This window comes from Poeciliopsis prolifica, unplaced genomic scaffold (genome assembly GCF_027474105.1).
Source record: "Poeciliopsis prolifica strain line A6 unplaced genomic scaffold, Auburn_PproV2 SCAFFOLD023, whole genome shotgun sequence".
Lineage (NCBI taxonomy): Eukaryota > Metazoa > Chordata > Actinopteri > Cyprinodontiformes > Poeciliidae > Poeciliopsis > Poeciliopsis prolifica.
This window is the reverse complement of record NW_026562398.1, coordinates 629,112-641,793: the sequence shown is the minus strand read 5'-3', so window position 1 is coordinate 641,793 and position 12,682 is coordinate 629,112. Positions and strand designations below refer to the sequence as shown.

Genomic DNA, 12,682 nt, shown 5'->3' with positions numbered 1-12,682 from the left:
ATTAAATGTTTGAGGTACATTGTCATGCCCTCTGACAAGACTGGCGAAAATACAATGCTAACAATATGTAGAAGCAAAAGTAGGAGATGTTTGTCTTCTGTCATCTGTTTGAATCAAATCACCAAATAAAAAGGCATATTGCATAACAAGCACCAAAACTGTATGGCTGTTAAACCCAAGTCATCACTTCCATCCAGCATTTTATCTGTTGACAAAGGTGGACGATTTCGCTGCTGATTGAAACCATAGTCATATGCATGTATTCTACCAGCAACTTGTTAAGCACTTAGGAAGTTGCTATGAATGTACTTCAGAATCAGTTTTACCTCAAACTGACCCTCAAGAATATCATGCATTATGTCAACAGAAAAATTGTTAGCCGTGTTGAAATACTGAAGCGAATTCAATTGACAAACACGTTTCACACCATATGCTGTACATGAGGAAGCCTAGGATCTGCTTGTACAGTTTGACAGTGTTGTGCATGTTCATCTTGAGTTCCTAGAACAACTTCTGGATGGTCTTCAGAGAATACAGCTTGAAAACTGTGCTTTTCAAGGAGACAAAAATGACAGCAATAGCGAGCGCCAAATGACTCCACAAAGCCAAACAGACCATGCAATCCAAGATTGTCCCCTGTAACCTGAACCACAGAACCATGAATCGCATGTTCTAAATTTTGAATTTTAAGTTCCTCTGTCTCAAGTACTTTCAGATCATTAACAATAGGTTCAAGTATCAAATTAAAGTTGTATCGTTTGATGTCCTGTGCATGGAATAGAGCACACAAATGAATATTCAGCAAAGACGAATTAAAGGCTGGACTGAAATTTCTTAGAGTAAAATAGATAGCACCTAATTTATGTAACCCCTTTTTAGGTCCCAATGCATTTGCAGTTTCAAAGTCGTCATAAAACAGCGGAATCTGAAGGTTGTGTACTCGTGACGGCATCAAGATGCTCTTGAATGTCGGGTTCTGTTTGAGAAGATAAAAAAATAAAACCATTATAATCCATAGCTGCAATAGACAAGACAGTTTCCATATGGACAAAAAGCATTTAACTTATGTGTGATATAGTCCTAAAACAGAAACTCTTCAGTGAAACAGCTTCAAATAAAACGAATACAATTTGCAACAAATACAAACCTTCTTGAAGACCACAAGATGCCTCTGTGCTTGATAGCCAGACATCTTCCTTTGTTTTTTTTTGGCCCAAGGCAGAGGGGTGAATAAGGTGTAGCAGCAGCAAAATTGATGAGGTCACTATCCCAACCTGTGAAATTTGATCTTAAATTAACAATCAGCAAAATCTATGCAATTAAAATTGGTATGTATGCATCACTAAGTGAAGCTCACACAACTGAATCCAACAAAATGTGGAAAGAGTCATTCTTACTCATGTCATTATTCCCTTCAGTCCTCAGGAGTATCAGCTGTCATCATCTTTTTACTATTTTTGTTATGATGCGTAACCATAGCAATAGGGTGGCGTACAACAGGGAGCAACTGAAAACATTGGAAAAGCTGAAATAATACCACAGCTGAAGCCAGAGATGTTTGTAGCCTGATGTGCTACATATTGAGAGCATCAGTGGAATTATAATCCAGAAGTGGGAAGAACAGTGATGTGTTCAAAACTAGTATGCTGACTGTATTTGCTTGGCAGTAGATGTACAAACAGCTATCATTAATGCAACTTCAAGAACATTAGTTTACATCATTTATTTTAAATGCTTCCTTGCCTCTGAAGATGATGGCCATACAAACACATGAAGTATGAAAACTATGGACAACACCTTGTGTCAATTATCCAGACCACATGAATGAAAGCATTGATGCTAACAATGAAATATACCTGAACACACCCGTTACAGAATGTTATAAAGTACAACAGCTGCTGTTTCTTTGCTGTTTTTGATCTCCTGTAACAAAACAAACTCTTGCCAAGAATGAAACAGGTTCATCACACCATTGATTGTTGGAGTCCTTTAAATCCAGACCAACTTGTTCTCATCATGTAGTCAATGGATTCCTGTATTAAAGGAACTTGACACAAAGACTTGTTTGCTTGTCACTGTCAGAAACAGTGATTTAGAAGGTTTTATTTCAAAATGGTTGCATCTTCCTCTTCATACCTTGAATGAATTTCACTCTATAGCTGCATATTAATTGGATCCATTCGTCTTGTAAAATTAATTGTGAGGCCACCAGTTTCAATTCCTGAATATTAAAGACAACCAACATAAGCATAACATAAGCATGACACAGATATATCTGATTGTTTCATTTTAATTGAACAAGCAGTTTAAAATGTCCAGCATGATTGGCCTGAAGTCAAACAGTGTGATGGTGATTCTGGTATGAACATAATATAATATTTCTTTGCAGCTTGTGATTGTAATTCTTAGTGCAATCAGTGACCAAGAATTCACCAGTTTCTCTGCAGCCTTTAGCATGAGTTATGTAAAACAATAAAAACAACTTGAGTATTTCTTCTTTAGCTTCAGGTGACTTTGTGGTGTCTCTCAATTCTGAAGAGTTTATTTCAATAGATTTCGTTTCTCAAATTTTCAGAAACCACAGTTACCAACATTGAGATTTTTTCTCGTTTTCAAACTTTCATTCCTCCCTTTTTGGAGGAAAATTGCTTTTCGGACAACTGTTCGTTCTTGTTTGGATAGTGTGCAGACGGACTGATTTTGGGCAACATTTATCATCTTTTTACTATTTTTGTTATGATGGATTACCATAGCAACAGGGTGGCATACAACAGAGAGCAACTGATTAACATTGGAAAAGCTGAAATAATACCACAGCTGAAGACAGAGATCCCAGGAAAATGATGTTTGTAACTTGATGTGCTACATATTGAGTTTGAAATGAGAATGAAACATTTCTTTAAATAACATAAAAGTGATAAAGCTGGTTAAGGCAAAGAGAAACACACAAAAAAAGTTTTGCTGTCACCAAATATATCAACAGTAATTTTTCAGAGCATCGGTGGAATTATAATCCAGAAGTTGAAAGAACATAATTTTATAACAAATTGGCCACAACCAGATTGTCCAGTTTCTCAAAGACGAGTCAAATAAATAATCAAATAAGTTTGTCCAAGAACCAGGGACCACATGAAAACAGTTTACAATCCACTCAACAATGGCCTCAATGTAAACTCAGTGTTGACTCGGGTAGAAAAGCATGTTGGAGCAGGTTTAGAGTTTCCTGTAGAGAATTTGGAAAGGCCAGTAAATAATGGGGGAGTAAAGTCCTGCTTATACATGGCAAACATGAAATCTCTGGATGTCACTGCAATCACATTCTTTAGAGGAAGAATGAAAGGGACTTCACAAAACTGATGTTTGTAGGTGTCAAAATCATGGTTTGATTTATTATGATTTATTATGGACTGACATTTTCAATGTCAGTCCAATTTTATCCATTACTTTATTTGTAAAATTTTGAGCTCTGATTCTTTGTACTTGTGAATTATTAAGATTACATCTGTTGTTTTTTTCCATTGCCACATTAGAAAGTGTTAGATTAAGAACATTGTGTTCAAAACTAGTTTGCTGGCTTTATTTGCTTAGCAGTAGATGTACAAAGATCTATCATTTATGCAACTTTGAGAACATTTGTTTACATCTTTGTAATTGTAATTATTTATCCTGTATTATAAAACAACTAATATATATACAATCCATTCTACATATTCCTGTATATTCCATATAATTTGTGTAATTTGTATAATATGTACATAGCTCTCATATTTATATTTAGATTTTTACAAAACATTTTATTTATAGCACATCAATATTATTCTCTGTTTATATCTTTTTACACCTGTTTATAAATATTTATATCTTGTATAACACTTCTGGATAGATGCAAACTACATTTCGTTGCTTTGTACATGTGACAGTGCAATGACAATAAAGTTGAATTCTATTCTACTCTATTTTAATTGCTCCCTTGCCTGTTAAGATGATGGTCATACAAACATTTGAAGTGTCAAAACTATGGGCAACACCTTGTTTCAATCATCTGTACCAACAATGTAAGCCTTGATGCAAAAAATGAAAAATATCTGAACACACCCATTACTGAATGTGATAAAGTACAACAGCTGATGTTTCTTTGCTGTTTTTGATCTCCTGTAACAAAACAAACTCTTGCCAAGAATGAAACAGGTTCATCACACCATTGATTGTTGGAGTCCTTTAATCCAGACCAACTTGTTCTCATCATGTAGTCAATGGATTCCTGTATTAAAGGAACTTGACACAAAGACTTGTTTGCTTGTCACTGTCAGAAACAGTGATTTAGAAGGTTTTATTTCAAAATGTTTTCATCTTCCTCTTCATACCTTGAATGAATTTCACTCTATAGCTGCATATTAATTGGATCCATTCGTCTTGTAAAATGAATTATGAGACCACCAGTTTCAATTCCTGAATATTAAAGATAAGCATCATAACATAAGCATGGCACACATATATCTGATTGTTTCATTTTAATTAAACAAGCAGTTTAAAATGTCCAGCATGATTGGCCTGAAGTCAAACAGTGTGATGGTGATACTGGTATGAACATAATAATATTTCTTTGCAGCTTGTGATTCTAATTCTTAGTGCAATCAGTGACCAAGAATTCACCAGTTTCTCTGCAGCCTTTAGCATGAGTTATGTAAAACAATAAAAACAACTTGAGTATTTCTTCTTTAGCTTCAGACGACTTTGTGGTGTCTCTCAATTCTGAAGAGTTTATTTCAATAGATTTTGTTTCTCACTTCACAAGTGTTATATTCAGAAATCACAGCAACCAACAGTATCAGTTAATTTTTAAACAGTCAAGCAAAGATCTGCTGAGGCCTCAACATGATCAAGTAAAATGTAAAGACTAAAATGTTTCAATCCTTGCAAGCAAAACTATTTTCTGGAGAAACAATAAATAAAGTATCAAAAAATTCAACCAAAACACAACTCTACATGAAATAAATAGAAAGTTCCTCCCTCACCTCAAATAATAAAAATAAATGTAAAAACACTTTAAATGTGCAGAGCTGTTTCTTTAAATGTAGCAGACTATGATGGTGGTTATTAAAGGATGAGTAAAATTTGATGAAGATGCTGTGTTGAAAATTATAAAAGTCTTTAAACTGCCTAATGGATATTTGACAAAAAAAAAAAAAAAAAAAAAAAAAACTAATTAAAAACAATAAAATAAATATTGCTAAATTGAACCTTATTTTTCTGAACCAAACCTTGTCCAGGACTCTTTCACTAAATCTTTCTCTTCTAATTTCTGTGTTTTGTATAAAAAGCTATTTGTGGGCTCCTCAGCGAACTCGACTTGTAGAAAAATATACTTGTCATGTGACACTCATCTGTTTCCTTCTAATGTGCAACAAGGGGCAGGTGTCTCTCTCCGTTCACTGAAAGTTAAGTTGAATCTTAGCTTTCTGGAGTCCGTTCATGTGAACGTTTGTTTCTTTGGAGCTGCAGGCATCACTGTCTTCGCCTTCATTGTTGGTGCACCAGCTGGGTTTCAGAGGAGTCAGCTCAGGTGCTATGACATCTCCATCCTACAGGTAAGAAGGAAATGTTTGTTACGAGATTTGCAAGGACGTGCCAGTACCAGTAGAAGCTTGTGTCGTTCTATTTTTATTAAATTAAATTTTGTACTTTTTTATACTATACCACCCATCTATACTTGAACACACCCATTACTGAATGTGATAAAGTACAACAGCTGATGTTTCTTTGCTGTTTTCGATCACTTGTAACAAAACAAACTCATGCCAAGAATGAAACAGGTTCGTCACACCATTGACTGTTGGAGTCCTTTAAATCCAGACCAACTTGTTCTCATCATGTAGTCAATGGATTCCTGTATTAAAGGAACCGCACACGAAACTTGTAGATTGATAAATGCCTGCGGCTTCATCAGCAGATGAACACAACAGAGACTGATGGCATAACTACAAAATCATGTTCATCTTTATGAGGGTTTTTGTTGTCATTATATTGTACGCTTAATGACTAAATCAAATCAAAAAATAATATCCTATGCTGCATCAAAAATAAATGTGATTTTATTTTTACAGTTTCTTTCTAGTAAGTTACTAAAAAAGTTACATTTTAGTCATGTGGTGCAAATATTCACAAACAATCTGACATAATGCATATTAAGGTTTATTTATTCTTTTGAATTATTCAAATAGGTCTCTAACAATATTGGTTAGTGTTCTGTTAGTACAGGGACTCGGAAAAGTAGAGAAATCTGCTTTTAATGTTACGACAGACATAACATTAAAATGTTAAATATCTGACCAACAGTTTATGCCACGCAGTCTGCAGAAATACCTGAGGCTTTGAGAAGTTCCTGTCCATGCACCACTGAACAAAGTGCTTCTTGGCGGCCTCCAGGGTCCTCTCATCTGTCTTCTTGCAGTACACCCTGATGAGTTGCTCAGCAAAGTGCTCTGGGAGAAGTTTAGACACCTAAAAGGAATAACAGCACCACATAAATTCAAGATGGAAAATTTTAGACATTTATCTCAAAGGTGTCAAACTGCTGTCTTTGGGAAGTAATTGATGAAGCTTTCAGGTCGATTCCTGATCCAGTACGGTTAAATAAACAGCTAATCTTGTTAGTCAGCAGATAGGTTCTACAGAGCCCTGATAATGAAAGAGGAACAGTGGATTCGGTTTTACATTGAATCCTTACCTGGTTTTTATTGATTTTTATGGCTTTTGTTGGGTCATCCTTGCAGTAAAAACGCACGTTATTGATGGGATTCTTTTCCTTCATCCCATAGTCCATCGTGATAACCTACAAGGAAATACAATATTTTATAAAATAAAACACAGACAATAAAGCTCAAGCGTTTCCCCCCAAAAAATGAACTCCTGAAGTTTTGAAGAAAGGTTATAAAGAGATCTGACCATTTAAAAAAATAAAAAATAAAACTCACGCTGACAACAAAGTCCTGTGGCTGAAGATCAACATCACGAGAGCCACTGTGGGGGATGGACTGAGCCAAATCTGCCTCCCAAATGTGAATATTTTCCTTCAGATAAGAAAATAATTGGTAAAGTGAACAGATATTTCCATTTGAACATCATTAAGATGAAACACAAAAACTATAGTAGAAAATCTGAGTTTTTAAAAATTATTAATTACCACAAAATTTTTATTTTAACTGAATCCAAAATCTGGGAAGAACATTTCAATTTCTGCTCTTTTTAGTTTATTTTCCAGTTTCCAGAATATAACTTAATGCAGCCTTTCAAATACACATATTTTCATGTGTATTTGAAAATATGCAAAACAATTCAGGTTGACCTAAATTTACAAAACAGCTGTCCAATTACAAACAAACCTGAGTGACAGTCAAGGCTTTGTCTGGTCGGGTTTGCCCCAGACACTTATAGAGTTGCCGGCAGATGATTTTGTGCAGTATCAGCTTTGCTTCTGCAAGCTCTGGAGAAGATGAGTTCAGGATCTGTTCAAACACATTATCTACAAAACAAACAGAGAAAGAAGAAACCAATGTTACTTCAACTCAAGAAACTTGTCTAATTCATTGAGAAAGCTTGAAGTTAATGATACAAAACCATACGTTTCAAAGGCTCATTCAGCTTTCATTTGACTAAAAATGTAATTAGATGTAAATTTACAGTGTTTGTTGCTGACCTGTCAGCTTTGTGTAGGCCACCATGTCATCAATAGCTGTGGACAGATGGAAGATCTTTCCCTGAGAGCCTTCAATGTGGATGTTTGGATCTGCTTTTAAAAATGCTTCAGTGATCCTGTGGACAGAGATCAAACTTATCAGGACTTCAGAAAAAACTGCTGCATGTTCCAAGAAGGAAAACCACAGCGACTGAGCAAAAGAAAAGAGTAATAACTAACATTGTCTCGATGATGTTGCCCACTTTGTGCTGGTAGGCTCTTCTGTGGAGACAGTTCCTAGTGTGAAACATGTCGTACAGATTGCCCACTTCCTGTTTAAAATCACATCCTGCCTGTTAGAGACCAACTTTACTTTTTTTAACCTGTTAATTAAGAAATGAGATAAATGAAATTACACCTTGTCTCTTGTGCAGATGTGCTTCTGTCCATCCACTTCACAGACCCTTGCAAATTTTAGGAAGCGCCGATAGTCAAAGTTGTTCTGGATGCCCAAATGATGGCAGTCCCTGAGGACAGAGAGCGAGACAACAAAAACATTTTATGCAATAGCAACATGACTTACATTGCAGGTTGACAATAATGTAAATTAACACTGAGTCATCAAATCACAATAGTTCCCCACCTTGCAAAATAGTCCCACTTATCCACATCGATACCGTGCATTTTGTTGGCAACAATCTCATAGAGGAAGGACTTGTCTTTAGAACGGCCTTTGTACGGCCACTATGACAAAGAAAAAGCAAATGAGTTCGTCATTGGCAAATATTATTTTAGGAGATTGAAACATGTTTTATGATTCAGGTGTGGTTATTTACAATAATGTCAATCCGTCTTAAACAAATACACCTGATAATCCACATCAGTCCAAATGTTTGTGGTATTATCCTGTACTGTAAAAATTTTTAAAAACCCTAAAACATTTTGAGGATTTAATTTTGTGGGAAAAAAAGCCATCAGAGTGCTTTATCTTTGCAATTTTGGCCAAGAAAGCAAAAAGTTTGGACACCACTAGGTATGGGATTTTATTAGGTTCAGAATTGAGAAGATGAAATAATTTTTTTAGACTCTGCAGAAACTCTGAATGTTGCAATACCACAGTGATACAGAGCGATTTGTTTTCTTCAACATGTTGGTCACCTTCTCTCCTCGTCCTGAGCTGCTCTCTGTCGGTCCTGCGATCTGCTCCTTGATAAAGTCCAGGTCCTCTGGCAGCACCAGACCGTACTCCTCCATGACCGGTCTTAGGCCGTTGTCATCCACAAGGTAGTCAAACATTTTTAAAGAGGCGGCCTCGTGCTGCAAAACAGAACATAAAAACCGTAAACCCTAAAACAGAGCAGAACAAAATCAGCAGAAAGTGAATGGATTTTTGACTGAAACAGAAGATCGGCTGATATTGTGCCCTGCAGGATGTTGTAAACTCTTATTTTACACATGTTTGTAAAGACTCAGCTTGGTCGTTCTCATGTCTTTATCCGAGCCATAAAATGTTCTGTTAGCTCAACAATTGATATCAACAGCTCTGTGCAGAACCCCTGGCTGGCAGAAATATTTACCCTCCTCAATAAAATCTTCTGTACACTTTAGATCCATAAATTTACATCCTGGTCAGAGAGGTCCTCTTGGCATATTTGAGTTTCTTCATCTATTAATACATTTATGTTGTAGTAAACTGGCTTTTTCCCTCCAAGCTACTTCTCAAAACCATCGAGCCGTCAATATTTTGTAAAGAAGCTTCCCTGTGAAATAACTAAACGGCACAGATATAAATGGAAGTTAAGATCTTTGTTCCTCATTTAATGTGGTGGAAAATGCATCAAGATAATTATATTAATCTAATAATCATGTCTTTATTTTAATGACAAAGTGTCCCGAGTTACATACCAACAACAGCAGTCACTTGATTAATAACTGAACTAGGACAGGGAAAGTTTCTTTTTGACATCTCTTTAGTTGCCAAATTAAACACTAGTATCAAGAACACCTTGTCTTGATACTGGTTAACAAACAGACAAGAAAAACCAGTTTTACCTTCCAGTTAATTCCTGGACGTGCTTTGGGTATAAACATGCCATCAAACATATGGGAAAAAGGTCCATGTCCTGAAAGGGGAAGAACACAGCAATACTTGGTTTCCAGGCTCTTTCAGAGGCGAGTGGCAAGATCTTAAAAGGATTGGAGCAGTGTTGAAACTGTTCTTACACCCAGAAACTGAAGCCAAAGAATTGGAAAACATCAGCGATAAAACCCTGTAAGTTCTGTGTTAAGTATGTATAACAACATCGCTTCAAAGTTTAAAGACAAACTAATCCCTGAATGGATTAGTTTGTATCAACTGACACAACAACAGTTGATGTTGTGGAGCAACAGGTTTTTAAAAAGAGAAATAAAGCCTCTTCCTTTCCTCATCACAAAAGGAAATGCTCACAATGACAACATCCATGCTAGTGTAGTGAAGGCCCTAAAAGTTCAGAATGCTCTGATTGTGAGAACCCATCTGCCCAGAGCAGCACTGACCGAGGTCATGGCAGAGTCCAGCGATCTGCACGCAAAGAATGTCCCTGCGAGAGATGAGGAGCTCTGGCTGCTTCTCGTTGAGAGCTTGAACAAGTCGTCCAGCCAAATACCCGACCCTGTAAACAGCCAAAAACACAACACAGAGGCACGAGAGAAACACTCGTGACACTTGACCTGCTTGATACAGCTGACCGAGGGAAAACAAACATGCCCATTTTAAAAGTACAGGTCGTTGGTGAAGTTCCCACACCCTGTCATTTTGTTCCACACGGTAATGTTTTTATGTGACATTTCCATTTCACGTGCATTATATAGCGGATATAAAAGAACAGATTGTTATAAATCTGTCCTTTGTTGTCCCACAGCAGGAAAATTCAGGTGTTACAAGAGCAACCTATGGTCAAGCATGCATATTCACATTGAAGGTTTTATAAAATATGTAATTATATACATGTGTGTGTATAAAAAAATAAGAAAAAACTGTGCAAACAACTGGGATGTGCATATGACTGCTGCTATAATGATTTATTTATTTTTTCAAGGAGTAGCGATCGTTATAATGTGATCTGTATGTTTGAAAATGATTGAAAATTGCTGTTGTGCGTCAGCACATCCAGTCTGAATGTGTGTGTTTTTTTTCTCCAGTAGTTAGGGGAATATAAATCTCTAAATGTGCAAAGCAGGGAGAGGTGTAGCTCTAACTGCAGTAAAATGTACAGCTACAAATGAATGTGACTCACTGTGTCTTGATACAAATGCATGCACCAGAAACAAGATTTTATTTGTAAATATATTTGAAATTACTTTCTTTTCACATAGCAATTATGCACTTTGTTTTGGTTTATCAACTACAAACCCAATAAATAAAATAAACTAAAAGCTCGTGGTTGCAACTTGACAAAAAGGAACAAACTTTGTAATGATGATCATTTTGCAAGGCACTGTGAGCATTTCACTCCCAAATCCATTACATAAAGTTAATTAAGAGCAACTGGGGTGTGACATGTAGACACTCACCCAATGCTGTGTTCAAAGCGGTTGTGGGAGGCCCCAGGAAAAACGTAATACGTCCCTCCAAGCTGCTTGATGTTTCGAAGCCTTTGAAACTGAGGCGTGTCGATGATCTTAATCAGAAGCGGATGGAGCTCCACGTGGCCATGGATGGGATCGTTGAAGACCTGACAGCCAGGTAGGAAAACGACATTAGGACAGGATCACTTTCACAATCAACAGCGTCACACAGGGGCCAAAACACAAACACGGAGGAGACTCTTCTTCTTCCTTTGTGCTGTCTGTGTGGATGCCCTTGGACCTACAGTCTGCTTAATGTTATCTGAACAGCCTTGACAGTCTGACTTGGTGGGAAAATGTTCACCTTGCTGGGCTCAGCTTCAATCTGCCACAGTTTCCTGAGGCTGTGCAGAATCTGCAGACGGTCACCGAGACACCTGAAGTGAACAAACAATCAGAAGATTTTCCTTTAAAACCTTCTTCCTGAGCAACAGATTCAGTGCAGAAGCAGAAAAGGAAGTAGTGGCCACGTTTCCCTTTATGCACAATGACATGCTGTTTTGTGGAAAGGCTTACTTTATGCCAATCTTCTCCAGGTCTTCATCCTTGAGGTACCTCAGTCCCACACCTGTAATCTTCTCAGCTGGTTGCCATCAGAACAAAAAGCGCAATGCCAGTGAATACGTCATGTTTTGCGTTGCTAGCGAGCATTATGTGTATTTGTGGCCAACTAAAAGTAAAAGCCAACCTCTGAACTTATCCTTCCACTCTTCAAGTCCTTCTCTTTGCAGGTATTGACAGGTTTCCTCCACTCCCCACCGCATGAAGCCGGAGTCCAGAGGCGAGTCTCGGGCCACCGACACTCTCTTCTCCGGGGTTTGGAACTCCTCGTCCGGGCTGGGAGCCGGACACACGGGTCGCTTTCGACTCTCCATGTCGGTCACGCTGACAGGCGGGAATGAGTGAAGCCGGAAGCAGTTTCTCCACGCTGTCTGAGACAGCTGACTCGGCTGCGAAAGCGGAGAAAGACGGTGAAAAGAAATACCCGGGTTTTGTCGTTTCGCCCGAGCAGCTAAGCTAGTTCAAAACACAGGCCAATTTCCGGTTATTTATTTCAAAATGAAAGCCCGCCTTTATCCTTCGGATACAGACGACAGTGAAGCGACACACAATCAAAAACAGTTGCCATTATTTGTGTTGCTTGGCCAATTACAGTGGGAAAGGAATGGCGTTTATGTGTCTTTAGCATAGAGAAATTGTATGGTTTTATTTTTATTTCTTTTTTCTCCTCTGACCTCTGACATGCAGCCGGTCATACGAAATGGCATGGCAATGAGAGATGAGTGACGCTGACAGATTCTTCCTGTCATGATGGAGCTGTCTTTCCCATCCATGGAGGAGTCATTGATAACTTTTGTTACCTGCATATCCACTTGAGCTACTAATGCTCAGCAGGTG

At 37.5% G+C, this 12,682-nt stretch overlaps 1 protein-coding gene across 1 annotated transcript; it reads right to left on the bottom strand.

Moving 5' to 3' along the window:
* Positions 1–4,276: 4,276 nt before the first annotated feature.
* On the bottom strand, positions 4,277–12,283 carry samhd1 (SAM domain and HD domain 1). Its single transcript, XM_055046399.1, has 16 exons — positions 11,973–12,283; positions 11,801–11,867; positions 11,589–11,661; positions 11,231–11,391; positions 10,214–10,329; positions 9,728–9,798; positions 8,834–8,992; positions 8,319–8,419; positions 8,094–8,202; positions 7,916–8,007; positions 7,697–7,812; positions 7,383–7,522; positions 6,975–7,070; positions 6,728–6,832; positions 6,364–6,501; positions 4,277–5,582 (listed from the first exon to the last, which is right to left on the bottom strand). Exons 1-16 carry the CDS (start codon positions 12,157–12,159, stop codon positions 5,430–5,432), a joined length of 1,884 nt encoding a protein of 627 aa, XP_054902374.1. The 5' UTR covers positions 12,160–12,283; the 3' UTR covers positions 4,277–5,429.
* Between the last annotated feature and the right edge of the window lie 399 nt (positions 12,284–12,682).